Below are 22,159 nucleotides of genomic sequence, written 5' to 3'. Positions count from 1 at the left end.
AGCCCCAGCGCCGCCTGCGCGCAGCCCCGCCCCGGGCGGTGACGGCTCAGGCCCGGCCCCGGGGCGGGCGGTGCGGGGCTGAGCGCGGCGGGGCCGAGCGCGGGAAGGCTCGAAGCGGCGGCTGGGCCGGGCGGTGAGCGGGCGGCGAGCGGGCCCCGGCCCCGGCTTCCCCTCGGCCCGGCGGGCGGTGCGAGCCCCTTGCCCCACGCGGGGAGGGCAGGGGTCTGAGCGGGGAGGTGGTGCGAGGGGAGGGGTCCCTTCTAGGCCCTGGCTCGGCCTGCCCGGAGCGCTGAGGTGCCTGAGGGACAGGCCTGCGGTACGCCGCCCCCCTCCGAGCCCCCGCTGGCTCGTTTCTTGCCCGCTTTGCTCTCTTGGTTCGCTTCCTTCTTTTCCCCGGCTGTGAACCCCTTAGGCCAAGCGGGGGGCAGCTGGTGGCCGAGCTCCGTGCCCCCGGCCCTGGGGGCGGCTGGGTGGGTGTCCGAGCAGCCCTGACCTTGTCTGAGGCTCTCTCTGAAGCTTTTCCTTTTAATCTGTTTCTTTCGTCCTTAGCAGGCGAGGGTGAAGATGCCTTCAGCACAAAAGCCGATGCGGTACGGCCACACGGAAGGTCACACGGATGTCTGCTTCGATGACGCCGGGAGGTAAGATCGTAGTTCCTAGCGCCCAGGAACTGCCCTGGGGAGGGAGCATCTTGGGCCTGGCTGCTGCCTTCCCAGCAGCTTCTGTACCGGCTGCTGGGCTGGAGATATGGCCTGGTTTGGTCTGGCGAACCCTGTGGGGTTTGCCTGTGTTGGTGAACTGGCTATGTGACAATATTTTGGTGCCCCGGGTTTTGAAGTGATTGGTTTTTAACTTAAATGCAGGGGTGTGTGTATATATATGTGTGTGTCTATGCGTGTATATACAGGCTGGAGAGCAGCCCCGTGGAGAGGGACCTGGGGGGCCTGGTGGCTAACAAGTCACCCGTGGCACAGCAATGTGCCCTTGTGGCCAATGGGATCCTGGGGTGTATTAGCAGGAGTGTGTCCAGCAGATCGAGGTTCGCCTCTTCTCTGCCCTGCTGAGACCTCATCTTGAATACTGCCATCAGTTTTGGGCTCCCCAGCTGAAGAGCGACAGGGATTTGCTGGAGAGGGCCCAGCAGAGGGCTATGAGGATGATGAGGGGACAGGAGGGCATGGCTGATGAGGAGAGGCTGAGGGCCCTGGAGCTGCTTAGTCTGGAGAAGAGAAGACTTAGAGGGGAGTTGATAAATGTTTGTAAGTATCTGAAGGCTGCCAGGATGGGGGGGGACAGGCTCTGCTCACTGCTGCCTGGGATAGGACAAGCAGCAATGGGTGTAAGCTGCAGCACAGCAGGTTCCAGCTCAACACAAGGGGGAACTTCTTTCCTGTAAGGGTCCCAGAGCCCTGACACAGGCTGCCCAGAGAGGTTGTGGAGTCTCCTTCTGTGGAGCCTTTCCAGGCCTGTCTGGATGTGTTCCTGTGTGCTCTGTGTTAGATAGGATTGTCCTGCTCTGGCAGGGGAGTTGGAGTGGATGATCTCCTTGGGTCCCTTCCAACCCCTAACATCCTGTGAGCCTGTGATATACATATGTGCATATATGCATATATATATGTATATATAATATGTAAGAGCTCTGTATGCCCTTTTTTATGGTTGGAGTTGATCATCTGTTGTTGGACTGGATAATCTTATAGAATCATTAAGGTTGGAAAAGACTCCTAAGAGTGACTTCAGAATCTAGCATGAGTCAGTGTAATGCAAGAGTAAATATGTTCACTTCATCAGTAAGAAACATACTTGAAGAAATCAGATGTTTGGCTTGATGTCTTTTCTTATGCTTGTTGCTGGCTCTTGAATGTATAAATGTAAACAGAATACCTGATGCTACCTTTTCATTGTCTAAAAATAAATGGTAAGCCAGAAGGCAGGCCTTCACAATGAACTCAAGGGGACTGGGTGATCTGGGAGGTCTCTTCCAACCTGGTTGATTCTGTGTTAGGTTGAACTGGATGATCTGGGAGGTCTCTTCCAACCTGGTTGATTCTGTGTTAGGTTGAACTGGATGATCTGGGAGGTCTCTTCCAACCTGGTTGATTCTGTGTTAGGTTGAACTGGATGATCTGGGAGGTCTCTTCCAACCTGGTTGATTCTGTGTTAGGTTGAACTGGATGATCTGGGAGGTCTCTTCCAACCTGGTTGATTCTGTGTTAGGTTGAACTGGATGATCTGGGAGGTCTCTTCCAACCTGGTTGATTCTGTGTTAGGTTGAACTGGATGATCTGGGAGGTCTCTTCCAACCTGGTTGATTCTGTGATTCTAAGTCATGTATCATGTGTGGTTTAAGTCCATATTCTTGTACACCTTTAACCCTGGAGCAAAGACTACTCTTAAGAGTTAGTCTAGTGATGTTCCCTCAAGGCCACAAAAAGCCTTCTTTGCCATCACTGTGCAAATGTTTAAGAAGGGATGCAGGCACCTCTGTCCCTTACCACTGCTCCACTACTGCTGCACTGCCAGCATCAGTGTATTAAATATCAAGACAGTGTTGTGTTGCTGTCAAAGTACAGAGCTTACAGAACTCAGAACAACAGCATCAGAGCTTCACCACTGGCTTGGCAAAGTTTTGCTCTTTAATTAGAATTTTTGGGGTCTGCAGACAAGTGGAAAAGAAACCAAGTCCTGATTATGGCTTTGTGACCTCTTTCATTAAAAATTCCATGCAAGCTTTTGTGTGTTTACTCTGCAACTTCAGGTTATTGTTTGCTGTTTTAAAACTCTAGAAGTTAACTCCAGCAAACTTGAATTCTGTAGGAACCATTTTTAAGGCCTCTGTAGGCTTGGAACACTTTCAGTATGTTAAACTTTAGTCAGGTATGCATTCACACTCTCAGTTTTGCCCTCAGCTTTGTAATCAGCTGTGAGGTAAGTTTTCAAAGTCTTGAGAAGCAATGAAAAGCCCAGTTCTTAGAGAAAACAGTGCTAAATAAATCCTTTGAAGAATTTAATCTGGGTCTTGGGAAAAATGCCTTGACTGGGAGTATCTCAGGGTCAGTTCAGATGAACACCAGGCCTAGGGAGCTATCAGAGACTTGAGCTACTCTGTTGTGCTGCCAGATGTGATTTACCCATCTTCCTTATGTTTAGAATCATAGAATCAACCAGGTTGGAAGAGACCTCCAAGATCATCCAGTCCAACCTATGCCCCAGCCCTATCCAATCAACCAGACCATGGCACTAAGTGCCTCATCCAGTCTTTTCTTGAAGACCCCCATGGACGGTGACTCCACCACCTCCCTGGGCAGCCCATTCCAATGCCAATCGCTCTCTCTGCCAACAACTTCCTCCTAACATCCAGCCTAGACTTCCCCTGGCACAACTTGAGACTCTGTCCCCGTGTTCTATTGCTGCTTGCCTGGGGGAAGAGCCCAACCCCACCTGGCTACGATCTCCCCTCGGGTAGTTGTAGACGGCAATGAGCTCTGCCCTGAGCCTCCTCTTCTCTAGGCTGCACACCCCCAGCTCCCTCAGCCTCTCCTCATAGGCTTTAATAAGCTACTTAAACATGATAAATGTGTTTGCTTTATCATTTAGTATGGATTTTGTTTCCATTTAAGAAAACTTCACACTTTAATAACATTTTCACCTTGGGATCAGAAATCAGTGTCTAACCTTTCTGTTGCTGAATGTTGACAAATCCTGTGTCTTTTCACAGCTGCATTGTAACTTGTGGCAGTGATGGAGATGTTAGGATTTGGGAAAACCTGGATGATGACGATCCAAAGTCCATTGATGTGGGAGAAAAGGCCTATTCATGTGCTCTGAAGGTATTGTTAACATAACTCCTGTAAGTTGTGCCTTGCTGGTGTTGATACACACTTTGCCTGTACAGATGCTGGATTTTCAAGCTCAAGGATGTTGCTTTTGTACGTAACATTAAATATATCCTGGGATAAGATACACACTTCAGTCTAATGTATGTTAAATATATAGATCCTTGTCTTCAGATTAATGTATAAGCAAACAATGCTGCTTAAAGAGCAGCAGGTATTTAAATTTGAGCATATGAACACATTCTACCTTTATGCAAATATCTAAATGCAAAGAGTACAGCAGTGGTGAAACCACAGTTTTCTCAAATTCACAGAACTTCAGCTGATTAACTGTGCCTATTAGAGGTTTTGAATATTTTACTTAAATGAAGTATTTTCTATACATCAAAACTACTTCTGGAAATTCATTTATCCCACAGAGGATTGTAGAGGAATTGTTGTAGGGTAGGAGAGCCCTGCAGAGGGACCTGGCCAGGCTGGATGGGTGGGCAGAGGCCAATGGGATGAGATTGAGCTAGGCCAAGTGCAGGGTTCTACAACCCCAAGCAGCACTACAGGCTGGGGCCAGAGTGGCTGAGAGCAGCCAGGCAGAGAGGGAGCTGGGGGTGCTGGCAGAGAGGAGCTGAAGAGGAGGCAGCAGTGCCCAGGTGGGCAGCAGAGCCAATGGCATCCTGGGCTGGCTCAGGAGCAGTGTGGGCAGCAGGACAAGGGAGGTTCTTCTGCCCCTGTGCTCAGCACTGCTCAGGCCACACCTGGAATGCTGTGTCCAGTTCTGGGCTCCATAGTTCAGGAGAGATGTGGAGGTGCTGGAAGGTGTTTGGAGAAGGGCGGCAAGGCTGGGGAGGGGCCTGGAGCAGAGCCCTGTGAGGAGAGGCTGAGGGAGCTGGGGGTGTGCAGCCTGCAGCAGAGGAGGCTCAGGGCAGAGCTCATGGCTGTCTGCAGCTGCCTGCAGGGAGGCTGTAGCCAGGTGGGGTTGGGCTCTGCTGCCAGGCAAGCAGCAACAGAACGAGGGGACAGTGTCTGAAGCTGTGCCAGGGGAGGTCTAGGCTGGATGTTGTTAGGAAGTTGTTGTCAGAGAGAGTGATTGGCATTGGAATGGGTTGCCCAGGGAGGTGGTGGAGTCTGTGTGGCTGGAGGTGTTGAAGCCAAGCCTGGCTGGGGCACTTAGTGCCATGGTCTGGTTGACTGGATAGGGCTGGGTGCTAGGTTGGACTGAAAGAGCTTGAAAGTCTCTTCCAACCTGGTTGATTCTACTCTATTCTATTCTTAAGGTACTAGTTCTGTATAAGGCTTCAAATTGAGATTCCTGAATTGAGATTATTTAATTAGGTTGTTTAGCACTGGCTGCTGCTGCTGCTTTTATCTTCAGGATTTGTACTGTAATTTCAGGCGACTTAAAATAAACCTCAGCCAAACAAAACCCAAACCCTTTCTAAACTCAAACAAATAAGCAGAAACCCTCAAGGAAATAAAGTATTTGTTTATATGTTTCAAAACTTTACTGTTACATACAACAGAGGAATAATTCTATCACTTGAAGAAGAGATGCTACTTTTCCAAGTACAGGATAATGATTTATTTTGTTTTACACTTCTTTTGATCCGGGTTAATTTTTAGTGACCATCAGCCTTCTGTTTTCCAAGAGAACTGAGCTGTAGTTAGGAACTTCTCATCTTTCCCTCGTGGCATTTAACTTGAGTAGTTGGTCCAAGGGTGCCCTCTCCTGATGCTGCGGTGTATTAATCTGAGCAGGATACAAAAGTCTGCCTGTTCTAAGAGCTTGCTTGCCGACGTCAAAGGAGTGAATTTTCCATCCACCAGAAGGTTAGGTAGTTCTCTTTGACATTCATTTGTGACTTGGGGTATTTGTTGTTTTACTACAGGTGCAAATTGGGAAGGTCTTGATACAGAAAATGGCCATATAGTTGGTATAATGAATTTTAGGTGAGCTGAAGCAACTGGAAATTTCAGTAATAGAGACTTTCAAGGCCTATCTGGATGTGTTCTTCTGTGCTCTGTGTTAGATAGCACTGTCCTGCTCTGGCAGGGGTTTGGACTGAATGATCTCCTTGGGTCCCTTCCAACCCCTAACATCCTGTGAGCCTGTAAAAAATTCAGGCAGTGCTCTTCTACAGGACTGAAAGGAGGAGAGTATTTTTTGTAGTCTTCAGTAGTGTGGTTAAGATGCTAAACTATTAAAGTTACTGTGCTTGTCTGTGTTTTGGGGGGAATGAAATACAAGCTAAAAGAATGTTTCCCTGCTACTCTTGCTGTCAGGTCCCTTCTGGAAAACTAGAGTTAATCTAGCTAAATATTAGGCACATCAAAGCAACTTTTGAAATAAATGCATTTTAACTAACAAATTTTATGCTGGATTTTGTTTTTAGAATGGGAGACTGATCACAGCAATATCAAACAACACTGTCCAGGTGCATACATTCCCTGAAGGAGCTCCAGATGGGATCCTCACTCGTTTCACCACGAATGCAAACCATGTCATCTTTAATGGTGATGGCACCAAAATTGCTGCTGGATCAAGGTAATCTGTGCCTTATCATAGAATCAGTCAGGGTTGAAAGGGACCACAAGGAGCAGCCAGTTCCAACTCCCCTGCCATGCCCAGGGACACCCTACCCTAGAGCAGGCTGCACACAGCCTCAGCCAGCCTGGCCTCAAACACCTCCAGCCATGGGGCCTCAACCACCTCCCTGGGCAACCCAGTCCAGCCTCTCACTGCTCTCCTGCTCAACAACTTTCTCCTCAGAGCCAGCCTGAACCTCCCCACCTCCAGCTTTGCTCCATTCCCCCAGTCCTGCCACTGCCTGACAGCCTCAGAAGTCCCTGCCCAGCTTTTTTGGAGGTCCCTTCAGATGCTGGAAGGCCACAAGAAGGTCCCCTGGAAGCCTCCTCTGCTCCAGCCTGCACAGCCCCAACTCTTTCAGTCTGTGCTCACAGCAGAGCTTCTGCAGCCCTCTGAGCATCCTCCTGGCCCTGCTCTGGACACACTCCAGCATCTCCACAGCCCTCTTGTCCCAGGGGCTCCAGAACTGGATGCAGGACTCCAGGTGGGGTCTCAGCAGAGCACAGCAGAGGGGGAGAATCACCTGCCTGGCCCTGCTGGCCACACTTCTGCTGCTGCAGCCCAGGCTCTGCTTGGCTGTCTGGGCTGCAAGTGCACACTGCTGGCTCCTGCTGAGCTTCTCCAGCAGCACCCCCAAGTCCCTCTCCTCAGGGCTGCTCTCCAGCCAGTAATCAAAGTATTGCTGTTATTCAAAATCTGACAGCTTCCTCACGTGCTGTCTTTTAGCACTGAGATCATTAATCCATGTGCTTCTGAAGCTTTTTAAGTATTGTTAAATGCCTTCCGGGGTGAAGGAGAAGAAAGGAATGAAAAGGACTTTAGGAAACCAGGAAAGATACTTGATTCACTGAATGGTTTTCAGTGGGAATCTGGTGTTGTGGAATGATTCCTTCTCTTGAGGAGTCTTGAGTGTTTTCAGTTTTCACTCCTTTAATGCCCGTGTGGATCTCACTGCAGCATCAAGGATTTTGTTGCTGTGTGCTAAGGATAGTGTGTATGTACAGGCAAAAGTTAGATGGGTTCTGATCTGTGCAAGTGTTTTGAGCCATTCTCTGGCATAAGCATCACCACCATGCTGCCAAGTGATAAGAGATGACAGTTGCAAGACTTGCCTGAGGGGAGTTAAATGTGCAGTTCAGTTCATTCCTTAGGGTCCATGTGTACTTTTACATACACTGTAGTCCTGGTTTCAGCTGGGATAGAGTTAATGCCTGCTGAAAAAAGACCTGAGTGTTGGTTGACAGCCAGCTGAACATGAGCCAGCAGTATGTCCAGGTGGCCAAGAGGCCCAACATCATCCTGGCCAGAATCAGCAGTAGTGTGGCCAGTAAGACTACAGAGGTGATTTTTTTCCCCTGTACTGGCCACTGATGACGCTGCACCTTGAATCCTGGGTTCAGTTTTGGACCTATCTCTCTGAGAAGGACATGTAGATGCTGAGCATGTCCAGAGAAGGGCCACAAAGCTGGTGAAGGGTCTATAACACAAGTCTTCTAAGGAGTGGCTGAGTGAACTGGGTTTGTTCAGCCTGTGGAAAAATAGGTTCTGTGCACCTCCCTGCAAGGTTGGGATGAAGTGGTTGTGGGTCTCCCGAGGAACAAGTGACAAAGCAAGATAAAACAGCCTTGAGTTGCACAGGGGAGGTTTGGGTTGAACATCAGGAAAAATGTCTTTAGGGAAAGCAGTTATCAAGCCCTGGAACAGGCTGCCAAGCAAAATAAGTGGTGAAGTCACTATCCTTGGAGGGATTAAAAAGCTGTCTAAATGTGGTGCTGAGGGGACATGGTTTAGTGGTGGGCTTGGCAGTGCTGAGTTAACAGTCGGACTTGATGATGTTAAAGGTCTTTTCCAACCAAAATGATTATGTCATTCTAATTTCCTTCCCAGTAGCTGCCCCTTTAACAAAGATGGTGAAATAATGAGCAAGTAAACAACACTTTACTTTTTTATTTAAGAGCCAGGTAATCCTTAATGAGATTTGGTGAACTCTGGGCAGCTGTAGCTGACCCAGGCTGTCTGCTCACCTCTCTGCTGGAGCCTGTCCTTCACAGTGGACATGGCACAGCATTGCATCTGCTCCATGACTCCTCTGGGTGTGAAATGAGCTAGAAAACAGTTTGGACTTTTTAGCAGGACATGTGATGGGAGAAGGAGTGATGATTTTAAACTAAAAGAGAGGAGATTCAGACTAGATAGGAGGAAGAAATTCTTTACTGTGAGAGTGGGGACACACTGGCTCAGGTTGCCCAGAGGGGTGGCAGATCCCATATCCCTGGTGCCATTCCACATCAGGTTGTCTGGGCCTCTTGAGAAACCCACTGTAGCAGAAGATGTCCCTGCTGACTGCAGCAAGATTGGAATAGATCAACTCTAAAGATCTCTTTCAACCCAAACCAATTCTGTGATTTACCTGTTGGTTCTTTTCTTTTAAGCTGTCTTGAGTAGTGTTAAGAACACTAAAGTAATTTTAGTTGTCACACAATGTAGCTTAAAGACTTCCCCTTGTGATTGTTTGGTTAGATGATAAAATTGAGGTCATAGAATCAACCAGGTTGGAAGAGACCTCCAAGATCATCCACTCCAACCTAGCACCCAGCCCTATCCAATCAAACAGACCATGGCACTAAGTGCCTCAGCCAGGCTTTTCTTGAACACCCCCAGGGACAGTGCCTCCACCACCTCCCTGGGCAGCCCATTCCAATGCCAATCACTCTCTCTGTGAAGAACTTCCTCCTAATATTCAGCCTATACCAACCCTGGCACAACTTGAGACTGTGTCCCCTTGTTCTATTGCTGGTTGCCTGGGAGAAGAGGCCACCCCCCACCTGGCTACAATGCCCCTTCAGGTAGTTGTAGACAGTAATAAGATCACCCCTGAGCCTCCTCTTCTCCAGGCTAAACAGGCCCAGCTCCCTCAGCCTCTCCTTATAGGATTTGTTCTCCAGGCCCCTCACCAGCTTTGTTGCCCTTCTCTGGACATGTTCCAGCACCTCAACATCTTTCTTGAATTGCGGGGCCCAGAACTGGACACAGCACTCAAGGTGTGGCCTGAGCAGTGCTGAGTACAGGGGCAGAATAACCTCCCTTGTCCTACTGGCCACACTGTTCCTGATGCAGGCCAGGATGCCATTGGCTCTCTTGGCCACCTGGGCACACTGCTGGCTCATCTTCAGCTTACTGTCTATCAGTACCCCCCAGTCCCTTTCCTCCTGGCTGCTCTCAGCCACTCTGGCCCCAGCCTGTAGCACTGCTTGGGGTTGTTGTGGCCAAAGTGCAGAACCCTGCACTTGGCCTTGTTAAATCTCATCCCATTAGCCTCTGCCCACCCATCCAGCCTGGCCAGGTCCCTCTGCAGGGCTCTGCTACCTTCCAACAGGTCAACACCTGCTCCTACCTTGGTGTCATCTGCAAACTTACTGATGCTGAACTCAATGCCCTCGTCCAGGTCATCAATAAAGATATTGAACAGGACTGGGCCCAGTACTGATCCTTGGGGAGCACCACTGGTGCCAGCTGCCAACTGGATGTGGCACCATTCACCACCCCTCTCTGAGCTCTGCCATCCAGCCAGTTCTTGATCCAGCACAGAGTGAATCTGTCCAAACCATGAGCTGCCAGCTTGGCCAGGAGCTTCTTGTGGCAGATGGTGTCAAAGGCTTTGCTGAAGTCCAAGTAGACTACATCCACAGCCTTCATGCTTCTGAATATAGTTAAAGTCATGGTTAACCCTATAGAATTAGGTCCTAAAATGAAATTTCTCTCTGAGGGTGTTGCAGTGAAGTGTGAGAGGAAGTGTTGCTGAAAGATTGTCACAGAAGCTCTTTGGTTTAGCAACTGCTAAGCTATCATGGGTATTTTGAGTTAAACTGCAATAAACTCTAATTTGGGAGGAGGGAATAAAGTTGTGGGAAAATCTGTTGATGTATCTGAGACACTAAGCTAAATACTGTAAATCCTGTTCAAGAAGTCATAAAATAAATGTCTTGCTTTATCTTCTTCTAAAAACCACCTGGGCAGATAATGACAGAAATGAGCATCAGTCCCATTCAACAGGTAGTTCTTGGTAAGGCATCTCTCTGGTGTCTAAGCAGGGGTTTCCTTTAGGCCATGTAGAATATTGTGTTAAACAGATATATAGAATCATTAAGGTTGCAAAAGACATTTAAGATCATCAAGTTCAACTCTCTATCCAACACCACCATGCCCACTAAACCATGTCTTGAATTGCTGGGTCTAAATGGCTTTTGAACATCTCTGGGATGGTGACTCCACCACCTTCCTGGGCAGCCTTTTCCAGTGCTTCACCACTCTTTCAATAAGGAAGTTGTTCCTAGTATCCAATTCGTATCCACTTACCCTGGCAAAACTTAAGCCCATTTTCTCCCATCCTATCTCTAGTTACTTGAGAGAAGAGACCAGCACTGGCCTCACTACAGCCTTCTTTCAAGTAGTTGTAGAGTACAGTAAGATCAGAGAATCGAGCAGGTTGGAAGAGACCTCCAAGCTCATCCAGTCCAACCTATCTCCCAGCCCTGTCCAGTCAACTAGACCATGGCACTAAGTGCCCTATCCAGTCTTTTCTTGAACACCTATCACAAGATCTTCCCTTGGCCTTCTCTTCTCCAGACCAAACAACCCCAGCTCCCTCAAGAACAATGATTGTTTTCTCTTAAAAGTAGTCCTGCTTTACTCCTGTTGTAGTAAACCTCAAGATTCTCATTTTCCCTTAGATCATACAGCATTGAGAGGCAAACTTCATAGAATCAAGCCGGTTGGAAGAGAGCTCCAAGCTCACCCAGTCCAACCTAGCACCCAGCCCTATCCAGTCAACCAGACCATGGCACTAAGTGCCTCATACAGTCTTTTCTTGAAGACCTCCAGGGACAGTGATTCCCCAAACTATGCCTAGCACCCAGCTTTTATTGCCCCAAACACACGGATTGTTGCTGTTAATACTTCTCTGTCTGTGCCATTGTGATTTACAGTGACTTTCTGATCAAAGTGGTGGAGGTGTCTGACAGCAGCAAGCAGAAAACATTCCGAGGACACGACGCTCCTGTTTTAAGCCTGTCTTTTGACCCCCAGGATATTTACTTGGTAAAAACATTTTCTCTGCTTTCTACTTTGAAGCTCTTTTTTTTTTTCCCCTGGGAAAGAAAATAAAGAAGTGCTTTTTGAAAACAAACTAAAAGAAAACACCAGCAATGACTGGGCACATGAGACCACTTCGTTTCAGCTGATGTTACTGATGATGGAGTGTGCCACAGCTTATTGCCTCCCAGGAGAACCCAGTCTTTGCTTTACTACTCAATTACTGTCTGTTCTTCTGGAATCTAATGCTGATCTGATTTTAGAGGGGAAAGATGGCTTACTAAAGAAATTTGCTATTAATTTTGAGCCTCTTCTGCAGCTTGCTTGAAGTCTGAGGGTTTGCAATAGCAGTATTTTGGAGCTGAGCACAATTATCAAGATGACAGCACTAGAAAGTATTAAATCTTCAAATGGTTCAAAGAGGAAGGCTTTCTTTTTGTATGCTATGTCTCTAACATTGGTTATAGGGGTTCTTTTGGTTTGTTTTGTGGCATTGATTTCTCTCTGTCTGTATTAATTGGTTCACAAAAATCTCTTGCACAGGCATCGTCGAGCTGCGATGGATCTGTCAGGGTATGGAAAATTGCAGATCAGGTAAAAGATCTCCATTTCAAGCTTCAGATTGCCTAAGAAATCCAAGATTTCACAGATAGCAAGAAAAGCTGAACTGAAAGAACCCTACTGGAATAGTGTTTTCTTTTGGGAAAAGAATCTAACTACTCTTTACCAAATCCATCTGTGGGGGAAATTCCAAAGCCTGATGCTAAGATGCTGCCTGGATAAATGTAGACTCTTCTTCCTGTCTGTGGAATTCCTGATTTCTTCCCTTCATCTTCATGGGCCAACACTTTGTGTTTAGTCCTCAGCACAAATATAGAATGTTAAGGGTTGGAAAGGACCTCTGGAGATAATCTAGCCCAAACCCCCCTGCCAGAGCAGGTTCACCTAGAGCAGGCTGCACAGGATGGCATGCAGATGGGTTTTGAATCATAGAATCAACCAGGTTGGAAGAGACCTCCAAAGTCGTCCAGTCCAACCTATGCCCCAGCCCTGGCCAGTCAACGAGACCATGGCACTAAGAGCCTCATCCAGTCTTCTCTTGAACACCTCCAGGGATGGTGACTCCATCGTCTCCCTGCACAGCCCAGGGAGGTGGTGGAGTCGCTGTCCCTGGAGGTGTTGAAGCCAAGCCTGGCTGGGGCACTTAGTGCCATGGTCTGGTTGCTTGGCCAGGGCTGGGTGCTAGGTTGGGCTGGGTGAGCTTGGAGGTCTCTCCCAACCTGGCTGATTCTGTGATTCTCAGAGTAAAGAAGTCCCTCCTTATGTTTAGATGGAACTTTCTATGTTCAAGTTTGTGCCTGTTATGTTTTGCCTGATCACTGGCTCCATCCTGCTGGCTCCAACTCTTTATTTATAAGCATTGATAAGATGGAAGTGTTCTCCAGGCTAGAAAGCCCCAAGTCCCTCAGCCTTTCTTCATGAGAGAGATATTTTAGTCCCCTAATAATCTTCATAACCCTATCAGAAACCCTACTGTCAGAAATAACACTTGTGTGAGAAGATAGCAGTTAGCTCAGATTCTTTATTGGTTTAATAAACAACCCTCGAGGCATTTTTATTTGTTTCCACCAAGCTTCCTCTGAAGCAGTGGATAATTATCAGGGTTGCAGACTGACTGGGGAGGATGGAATAATGCTCTCAGGTGCTACACAGTGTCTTTTCTAAGTGGTGGTGTTACGACATGATTACTTTGACTTGAGATTAGGAGGAGGTACTGATTGCACGTGCCAGGATCACTGTGATGACGCCCATGATGAAAACATTTTTCTTTGAGTTCTGAATTTGAACAGATTTGTTGCTTCAGTCTGTGCTGCTCTCTGCCTGTGGTACATGCAGACTCAAGGCTCAGCTCAGTGCATTTCAGCCTTTTAGCTGTGAATGAGTTTAAGGCTATCCAGGCTATTGTTTGGTTGGTGTTTACAAACTCTAATCATTGAATGGTTGAATCATCAGATTGTTTGGGTTGAAAGAGATCTTTAAGATCATCACTGTCCAAATGTTAATGCAGCCTTTTAGGTGTGAATGAGTTTAAGGCTATTTAAGGCTGTTGTTTGGTTGGTGTTTACAAACTCTATAATCATTGAATGGTTGAGTCATCAGATCGTTTTGGTTGAAAGAGATCTTTAAGATCATCACGTCCAAATGTTAATGCAGCCGTTGCCAAGGCCACCACTAAACCATGTCCCTCAATACCACATTTACACAGCTTTTAAACCCCTCCAGGGTTGATGACTCCACCACTTTCCTGGGGCAGCCTCTTCAAGCACTTGACAACCCTTTCAGGGCAGAAATTGTACCTAATGTCCAACCTAAACCTCCTCTGATGCAACCTGGGGCCACCTCTTATCCAGTTGCTTCTTGCTTTGGAGCAGAGACCAACACCCAGCTGGCTACAGCCTCCTTTCAAGGAAGTTGGTGACTGTAAGAAACAAAGTGGATTTGGTCATTTAGTCACAAGAGGAAGATGCCTAGAAGAAGAAAAAGTCAGAGATGTATTTCCTCACCCACAGAGACATCTCTTGTGATGGGAAACACCTGTTACATCTTCCCCAGTGTAGGTCCAAGCACCCCAGCCTGGAGCTGACTTTCCCTTTCTGTTACCTGACCAGCACATTGGGGAAGTCCTTTCCCAGAGCTGAAAGCCAGTTTGATCGTTGACATCCCATGCACCACCGGTCATGCATGTGCTAATCGGTGCTGGCACCACAGCAATTCTGTAGCCCAGGGGCACAGGAGATGGTCCCCAGCAAAGCAGTGGATGAAAGCCAGGCTCAAATACTAAAACAAGCCAACTGGAAAATGAAAGGCCAAATTTGTCAGAAAGGGGATGGCTTGAAAACATATTTTATTAGAAATACATTCTTTGTGCTCACATTGGCAATATTTGAGTGAAAGAGTTCAGGGCCTATATGAAATCAGACCTGAAGTAGGGGGAGAATCAGATTTCATCTTTGGTCTTGGAAGTCTAAGGAACTTGAGGAGTTTAGGTGAACACTTCAGTAAAGCACTTCTGCACCTGGATGTGTTTTTGCTAAATGCCACTGACTGCAGTAATTCCTATGAGTGCAAGATCACAGAATCACATGGCCTTGAATGCCAGATCCACACACTGCTGAAACACCTCCAGGGGCAGGGACTCCACCACTGCTCTGGGCAGACCATTCCAATGTTTGATAATCCTCTTGGTGAAGAGGTATTTCCTGGCATCCAGCCTGAACCTGTCCTGGTGCAGCTTGAAACCATTTTCTCTAGTCAAAGAATCATAGAATCAGTCAGGGCTGGAAGGGACCACAAAGAGCAGCCAGTTCCAACCCCCCTGCAATGCCCAGGGACACCCTACCCTACAGCAGGCTGCACACAGCCTCAGCCAGCCTGGCCTCAAACACCTCCAGCCATGGGGCCTCAACCACCTCCCTGGGCAACCCAGTCCAGCCTCTCACTGCTCTCATGCTCAACAACTTCCTCCTCGGAGCCAGCCTGAACCTCCCCACCTCCAGCTTTGCTCCATTCCCCCAGTCCTGCCACTGCCTGACAGCCTCAGAAGTCCCTGCCCAGCTTTTTTGTAGCCCACTTCAGATTCTGGAAGGCCACAAGAAGGTCCCCTGGGAGCCTCCTCTGCTCCAGCCTGCATAGCCCCAACTCTTTCAGGCTGTGCTCACAGCAGAGCTGCTGCAGCCTCTTAGCATCCTCCTGGCCCTGCTCTGGACACTCTCCAGCATCTCCACAGCCCTCTTGTCCCAGGGGCTCCAGAGCTGGATGCAGGACTCCAGGTGGGGTCTCAGCAGAGCAGAGCGGAGGGGGAGAATCCCCTCCCTGGCCCTGCTGGCCACACTGCTGCTGCTGCAGCCCAGGCTCTGCTTGGCTTTCTGGGCTGCAAGTGCACACTGCTGGCTCAGTATGGAGTATCTGTGCTGTAATTTGAGACTATGGCCATTCAGACTGATGGGTGTCACCTTGCTGCAGTTGATCCAGGCTTTGACAAGTTCATTTTGTCCAGATTTCTCTCTAAGTCTAAATATATGAGATCATTTGTTCTGTACTTGTTTAAAAACACTTATTCTGTGTGTTTTATTTCTGCTACGAGCAGTTGTATTGTCATTAGAATAGTTTCAGATCTATATTTGGATAGAAGAGATTTGTTTCAGCTCCAAAAATGCTTTATCTTTCTTTTTTTTTTTTTATTAATTTAATCCCCCCCCTCATTTTTCCTTTTAAGAATTTGCTCTGCACAGAAGATTTTGACAGTGGTAGAAAATTCATTGCTTGATATTTTGGTTTCAGACATGCACAACAAGCTGGCCACTGCTGCAGAAATGTAATGATGTGATAAATGCTAAATCAATATGCAGGCTTGGCTGGCAACCTGGCAATGGGAAGGTAAGTGGTGTTGTTTTAGTCACATCTTAATCCTCCTTCTCTCTTTCTGTGTCTGAGAATAGAATTCAGTCTGGGCAAGCCCAAATTGCAGCTCCTGGGACTAAGGAAAATATTTGGGGTGAAGTTCACTCTCAGGAAAAATAGAATCACAGTATCATCAGGGTTGGAAGGGACCACAAGGATTGTCTAGTTCCAGCTTCCCTGCAGTGGGCAGGGACACCCTACACTAGGTCAGCTGGCCAGAGCCTCAGCCAGCCTGGCCTCAAACACCTCCAGCCATGGGGTCTCAACCACCTCCCTGGGCAACCCATTCCAGCCTCTCACCACTCTCATGCTCAACAACTTCTTCCTCACCTCCAGCCTCAATCTCCCCACCTCCAGCTTTGCTCCATTCTCCCCACTCCTGTCACTCCCTCACAGCCTCAAAAGTCCCTCCCCAGCTTTTTTGTAGGCCACTTCAGATCCTGGAAGGCCACAAGAAGGTCCCCTGGGAGCCTCCTCTGCTCCAGCCTGCACAGCCCCAACTCTTTCAGTCTGTGCTCACAGCAGAGCTGCTGCAGCCTCTGAGCATCCCCCTGGCCCTGCTCTGGACACACTCCAGCATCTCCACATCCCTCTTGTAATGGAATCAAAACCTGGAACTGTTTCCTTCTTTAAGCCCCAGGCTGTGTTTGGCAGCAGTCCAGCTGTCAGCCCCAGCCACCCTTAAGCAGTCATGTTGTGCTGAGTAAGAGGAAACATTGTACACAGGGGAAATAATCAGATTGCTCACAACAGGGGATCAAAGGAGTTCAGGCTTCAGCTGCTTTGAGTAAATTTTGCCCTATCAGTAATCTTGCTCTGTAAATATTTCCTTAGTAAGTTGATCTTTTCACCTGAAGAGTGAAGTCAATCCTGTTGTGACTAACAATGCTGCTGATACATACAATCATGGAATTATTGGGGGATGGAAAGGACCTTGAAGATCATCAAGTCCAACTATATAAGCTGATACTGTCAGGTTCACCACTAAACCATGTCCCTCTGCACCATATCTATGCTGCTCTTAAATCCCTGGAGGGATGGTGCCTCCACCACTGCCCTGGGCAACCTGTTCTAGGGTTTAGCAATCCTTTCAGGGAAGGAATTGTCTGTGTCCAACATAAACCTCCCCTGGTGCAAAATACTAGAGCTGTGGTGCATTGTGTACAGACTACTGCAGTAGTGCTGTGTGTGGATCACTAATGAAAGCAGCTTGGGGAGTTAATGCAGCAGTACAGGTGTCTCTGTAGCATGTTACCTGGAAGACCTCTGCCGCTTCTGAGAATCATAGAATCAGTCAGGGATGGAAGGGACCATAAGGATCATCTAGTTCCAACACCCCTGCCCTGGGCAGGGCCACCCTACACTACATCAGGCTGGCCAATGCAAAGAGGAGAGGTAGAAAAAGCAGATAAATGCAAAATAGAAGAGAGGAGATCTTGTAGTGGCCTTCCAGTATCTGAAGGGGGCTGGGGACTATTGACAAGGTCTTGTAATGACAGGACGAGGAATAATGGATTTAAACTGGCAGAGGGGAGGTATAAACTAGACCATAGAATTGTAGAATCAACCAGGTTGGAAGAGACCCCCAAGCTCATCCAATCCAACCTAGCACTCAGCCCTGGCCAGTCATCTAGACCATGGCACTAAGTGCCTCAGCCAGGCTTGGCTTGAACACCTCCAGCCACAGAGACTCCACCACCTCCCTGGGCAGCCCATTCCAATGCCAATCACTCTCTCTGCCAACAACTTCCTCCTAACATCCAGCCTGTAAAGATGTTAGGAAGTTCTTTCCAGTGAAGGTGGTGAGACACTGGCACAGATTGCCTAGGGAGGTTGTGGATGCTCCCTCCCTGAAGGTGTTGAAGACCAGGTTGGATGAGGCCTTGAGCAACCTGTTCTAGAGGGAGGTGTCCCTGCCTATGGTGAGGGGTTGGAACTGGGTGAGCTTTGAGGTCCCTTCCAACCTAAACCATGCTATGATTAGCATGGCAGAGCCTATACAGCCTCTGTTGATATTGCAGTATACTGGATCTACAGAGTATTTCCCAGGGGTTTTCTCAGAGTTCTTACCTCAATAATCTTGTTCCCCTAACGTAACCTTTGTGTCTGTCTACCCATGTCCACTCTTCAGAGCACCTGGCTGCTTGGATAGCATTATGTGTAACTGTGGAAGAGAGAATGTCACCTGCAGTGCAAAGTGTTTCAACACCCATAGTTCATAAAAGCAAACCTTTTTATTTTGTAGGCTAATTAGTCACACACATGCATAGAATCCTAACATGGTTTGGGTGGGAAGGGACTCTGAAGATCATTTAGAATCATAGAATCAGTCAGGGTCGGAAGGGACCACAAGGAGCAGCCAGTTCCAACCCCCCTGCCATGCCTAGGGACACCCTACCCTAGAGCAGGCTGCACACAGCCTCAGCCAGCCTGGCCTCAAACACCTCCAGCCATGGGGCCTCAACCACCTCCCTGGGCAACCCCTGCCAGCCTCTCACCACTCTCCTGCTCAACAACTTCCTCCTCACCTCCAGCCTCACTCTCCCCACCTCCAGCTTTGCTCCATTCCTGCCAGTCCTGGCACTCCCTCACTGCCTAAAAAGTCCCTCCCCAGCTGTTTTGGAGGCCCCCTTCAGATGCTGTAAGGCCACAAGAAGGTCACCTTGGAGCCTCCTCTTCTCCACTTCCACCCCCACACCATAGGCAAGGACACCTTGCACTAGATCAGGTTGCCCAAGTCCTCATCCAACCTGACCTTGAACACTTCCAGGGAGGGGGCATCCACAACCTCCCTGGCAACCTGCTCCAGTGCCTCACCACCCTCACTGTAAAGAATTTCTTCCTAATATCCAGTCTAAATCTACCTGTGGTGTGTAAGTAGTTGTTTTGCTTCTCTTAAAATTGCAGACTGGTAGAAGTCATTGTCAAACCCTGAATACTGAGAAAACAGAGGCAGTAAGAGGCAGTGTTTTTGTGAAAGGTGAAATGAGCTAGGAATCAGCTGTTGAAATAAGATTTACTGAGAACTATAACCTGATCAGTAGAGGTTTGGGGAAGGAGGGGGGAAAGGGAAAAACCAAGCCTGTGCTCACAGCATTGAAAACTGCTTGTGTGTGTGTGTCTATTAGCTACCCCAGGACTAAGAACTTCTAACCTCATGGTGTAGCTGTCTCCATCCTCAATTTTCTGCCACAAAGCAATGGATATTAAAAAACCCAGACATGCTTTGCTGTGCTGCATGTAGAAAGCATTAAAGAGCCTTGAATTCCAGTGACTTCAGCTTGCTTGTCTCAGCTGGTACTGGGAGGATGCTAGAGAGCGATTAAATGCTGCGGTACTCAGCTGTAGTCCCTCTGAATGAGGGAGCTGTGCTGTGTGAATGGTCTGTGTGAAAGGTCTTGTAACTGTTTGATTCTTGCTTCCTTTGAACAGTTGCTGGCAATCCCTGTAGATCAGGTTGTTAAACTCTACAGAAGAGAAACCTGGGACAGTCAGTTTGATCTGTCAGATGCATTCATCACACAGGTAGGTACATAAACCAGGTGCTAAATCTTTCATGCCTTAAATGCTATTCTTCTAGAAATGATCTTCTGGATGGTATTTCCTCCTCTCCCCTTTGTAACAGCTACTCACATTTGCTGTTTCATTTCTGCTCCTGTCCCACTCTGTCAGAACACAAGGAAAAAAGATAGAATAATAGAATCAACGAGGTTGGAAGAGAGCTCCAAGCTCATCCAGTCCAACCTAGCACCCAGCCCTATCCAGTCACCCAGACCATGACACTCAATGCCTCATCCAGGCTTTGTTTCAACACCTCCAGGGACAGCGACTCTGCCACCTCCCTGGGCAGCCAGAGGAGTGTCAAACATCCTCACGTGGCTGTGGTTCTCTTTCATTTGTAGTAGACTTTAGACATCTAGTGGGTTACTGGTGAGTCACCAAGTGCAGCTGAAGAACATCTGCTATCACAAACTGCTCTGGATAGAGAGCTGTGGAGGGAAAGCATCAAGGGTATTATTGCTGTGCAGAACAGAGATATCAGCTGTTTGGTTTATACTTTATTAAGCTGAAATTTAGCTTCATAGTAGCTCTAACTGTGCCATGGAGAAGAGGAGGCTCCCAGGTGACCTTCTTGTGGCCTTCCAGCATCTGAAGTGGGCTACAAAAAACCTGGGGAGGGACTTTTTAGGCTGTCAGGGAGTGCCAGGAGTGGCAGGAATGGAGCAAAGCTGGAGGTGGGGAGATTGAGACTGGCCATGAGAAGGAAGTTGTTGAGCATGAGAGTGGTGAGAGGCTGGCAGGGGTTGCCCAGGGAGGTGGTTGAGGCCCCATGGCTGGAGGTGTTTGAGGCCAGGCTGGCTGAGGCTGTGTGCAGCCTGCTCTAGGGTAGAGCAGGGGGCATGTCCCTGGGCATGGCAGGGGGCTTGGAACTGGCTGCTCCTTGTGCTCCCTTCCAACCCTGACTGATTCTATGATTCTGTCTTATTTCTTTTGAACAAACATTTGGGTTAGAGAGGTTCACTTTCTTAGTCTTACTAAGCTACAGAGCACACACTCTGGAATTTTAATTTATGAAATGTATGAAGTTCAAAATAAATGGAATCATAGAATCAAGCAGGTTGGAAGAGAGGTCTAAGCTCATCCAGTCCAACCTAGCACCCAGCCCTGGCCAAGCAACCAGACCATGGCACTAAGTGCCCCATCCAGGCTTGGCTTCAACACCTCCAGGGACAGCAACTCCACTACCTCCCTGGGCAGCCCATTTAAGCTTTTTAGTGCTGAGCTTCCAAAATAGACAATGTTTCTGTCTACCTGCTAGAATGAGGTTTTGTTTGACCTCATGGCAGTGTTCAGTGACGGAAGATGAGTATTTTGGGAAAAAAAAAACCTTCAATGTGCTGTCTTTAAAGTACAGTTCTTGTAGGGAGATACTGAAAGCCAGCTGCATCATGGCAAGCTGGGTATGGTTTGTAAAGATAATTATTATTATCTGAAGCTGAGGCAGCAGTGCCCAGGTGGGCAGCAGAGCCAATGGCATCCTGGACTGGCTCAGGAGCAGTGTGGGCAGCAGGACAAGGTAGATTCTTGTGCCCCTGTGCTCAGCACTGCTCAGGCCACCCCTTGAGTGCTGTGTCCAGTTCTGGGCTCCTCCATTCAAGAGAGATGTTGAGGTGCTGGAAGGTGTTTGGAGCAGGGCAGCAAGGCTGGGGAGGGGCCTGGAGCAGAGCCCTGTGAGGAGAGGCTGAGGGAGCTGGGGGTGTGCAGCCTGCAGCAGAGGAGGCTCAGGGCAGAGCTCATTGCTGTCTGCAGCTGCCTGCAGGGAGGCTGTAGCCAGGTGGGGTTGGGCTCTGCTGCCAGGCAAGCAGCAGCAGAAGAAGGGGACACAGCCTCAAGCTGTGCCAGGGCAGGTCTATGCTGGATGTTGTTAGGAAGTTGTTGTCAGAGAGAGTGATTGGCATTGGAATGGGCTGCCCAGGGAGGTGGTGGAGTCTGTGTGGCTGGAGGTGTTGAAGCCAAGCCTGGCTGGGGCACTTAGTGCCATGGTCTGGTTGCTTGGCCAGGGCTGGGTGCTAGGTTGGACTGGATGTGCTTGGAGCTCTCTTCCAACCTGCTTGATTCTCTGATTACTATTACTGCTTTATTCCCAAGTGTCTGTCAGTGTGAAGCTCCAGAACATGAAAGCTGTGTGTGCATTGCTCATTTTTTCTTTTGTTTTCTTTTTAAATGATTTTTTTTCCCTTAGTCCTTGAATGTTGTGGCCTGGTCTCCTTCTGGGCAGTATCTGGCAGCTGGAAGTATAAATGGGAGTATAGTGGTGTGGAATGTGGAAACCCAGGGGTGCATAGAGAGGTATTCAACTTTATTCCATACTGTTTTGCTTAAAGTAGAATTTTGTTATCTTCTTTGTAAAACTTATTTGTGTAAACCACAGAATGATGAAATGGTTTGGGTTAGAAGGGTCCTTAAAGATCAGCCAGCTCCAACTTCCCTGCCACAAGCATGGACACCTTCCCCTAGGCCAGGTTGTTCAAAGCCCCATCCCGCCTGGCCTTGAACATTTCTGTTGATGGAAGGCTTCACAGCCTCAATAGCATCTTGACCAGGCCCTGGGAGTCCTGGTGCATAACAAGCATGAGCCAGCAGTGTGCCAGTGATATCCTGGGGTGCTTTAAGAAGAGTGTGACCAACA

At 48.3% G+C, this 22,159-nt stretch overlaps 1 protein-coding gene across 8 annotated transcripts in view; it reads left to right on the top strand.

The window, feature by feature from the left end:
- Positions 1–60: 60 nt before the first annotated feature.
- WDHD1 (WD repeat and HMG-box DNA binding protein 1) overlaps positions 61–22,159 on the top strand; it is a 56,378-nt gene continuing 34,279 nt past the window's right edge. For 4 of the 8 annotated variants that reach the window (XM_064146885.1, XM_064146818.1, XM_064146775.1 and 1 more), the window contains exons 1-9: positions 141–470; positions 550–641; positions 3,719–3,830; positions 6,224–6,375; positions 11,403–11,514; positions 12,052–12,102; positions 15,850–15,945; positions 19,402–19,494; positions 21,713–21,819. In XM_064146885.1, the coding sequence (XP_064002955.1) occupies positions 565–641; positions 3,719–3,830; positions 6,224–6,375; positions 11,403–11,514; positions 12,052–12,102; positions 15,850–15,945; positions 19,402–19,494; positions 21,713–21,819 (800 nt within the window). In that variant the 5' untranslated portion in view covers positions 141–470; positions 550–564. The other 4 variants (XM_064146620.1, XM_064146709.1, XM_064146530.1 and 1 more) reach the window with 4 other exon arrangements.

This window comes from Pogoniulus pusillus, chromosome 1 (genome assembly GCF_015220805.1).
Source record: "Pogoniulus pusillus isolate bPogPus1 chromosome 1, bPogPus1.pri, whole genome shotgun sequence".
Classification (NCBI taxonomy): domain Eukaryota; kingdom Metazoa; phylum Chordata; class Aves; order Piciformes; family Lybiidae; genus Pogoniulus; species Pogoniulus pusillus.
The sequence above is the reverse complement of the archived record's forward strand: the minus strand, read 5'-3'. Positions and strand labels throughout refer to the sequence as shown.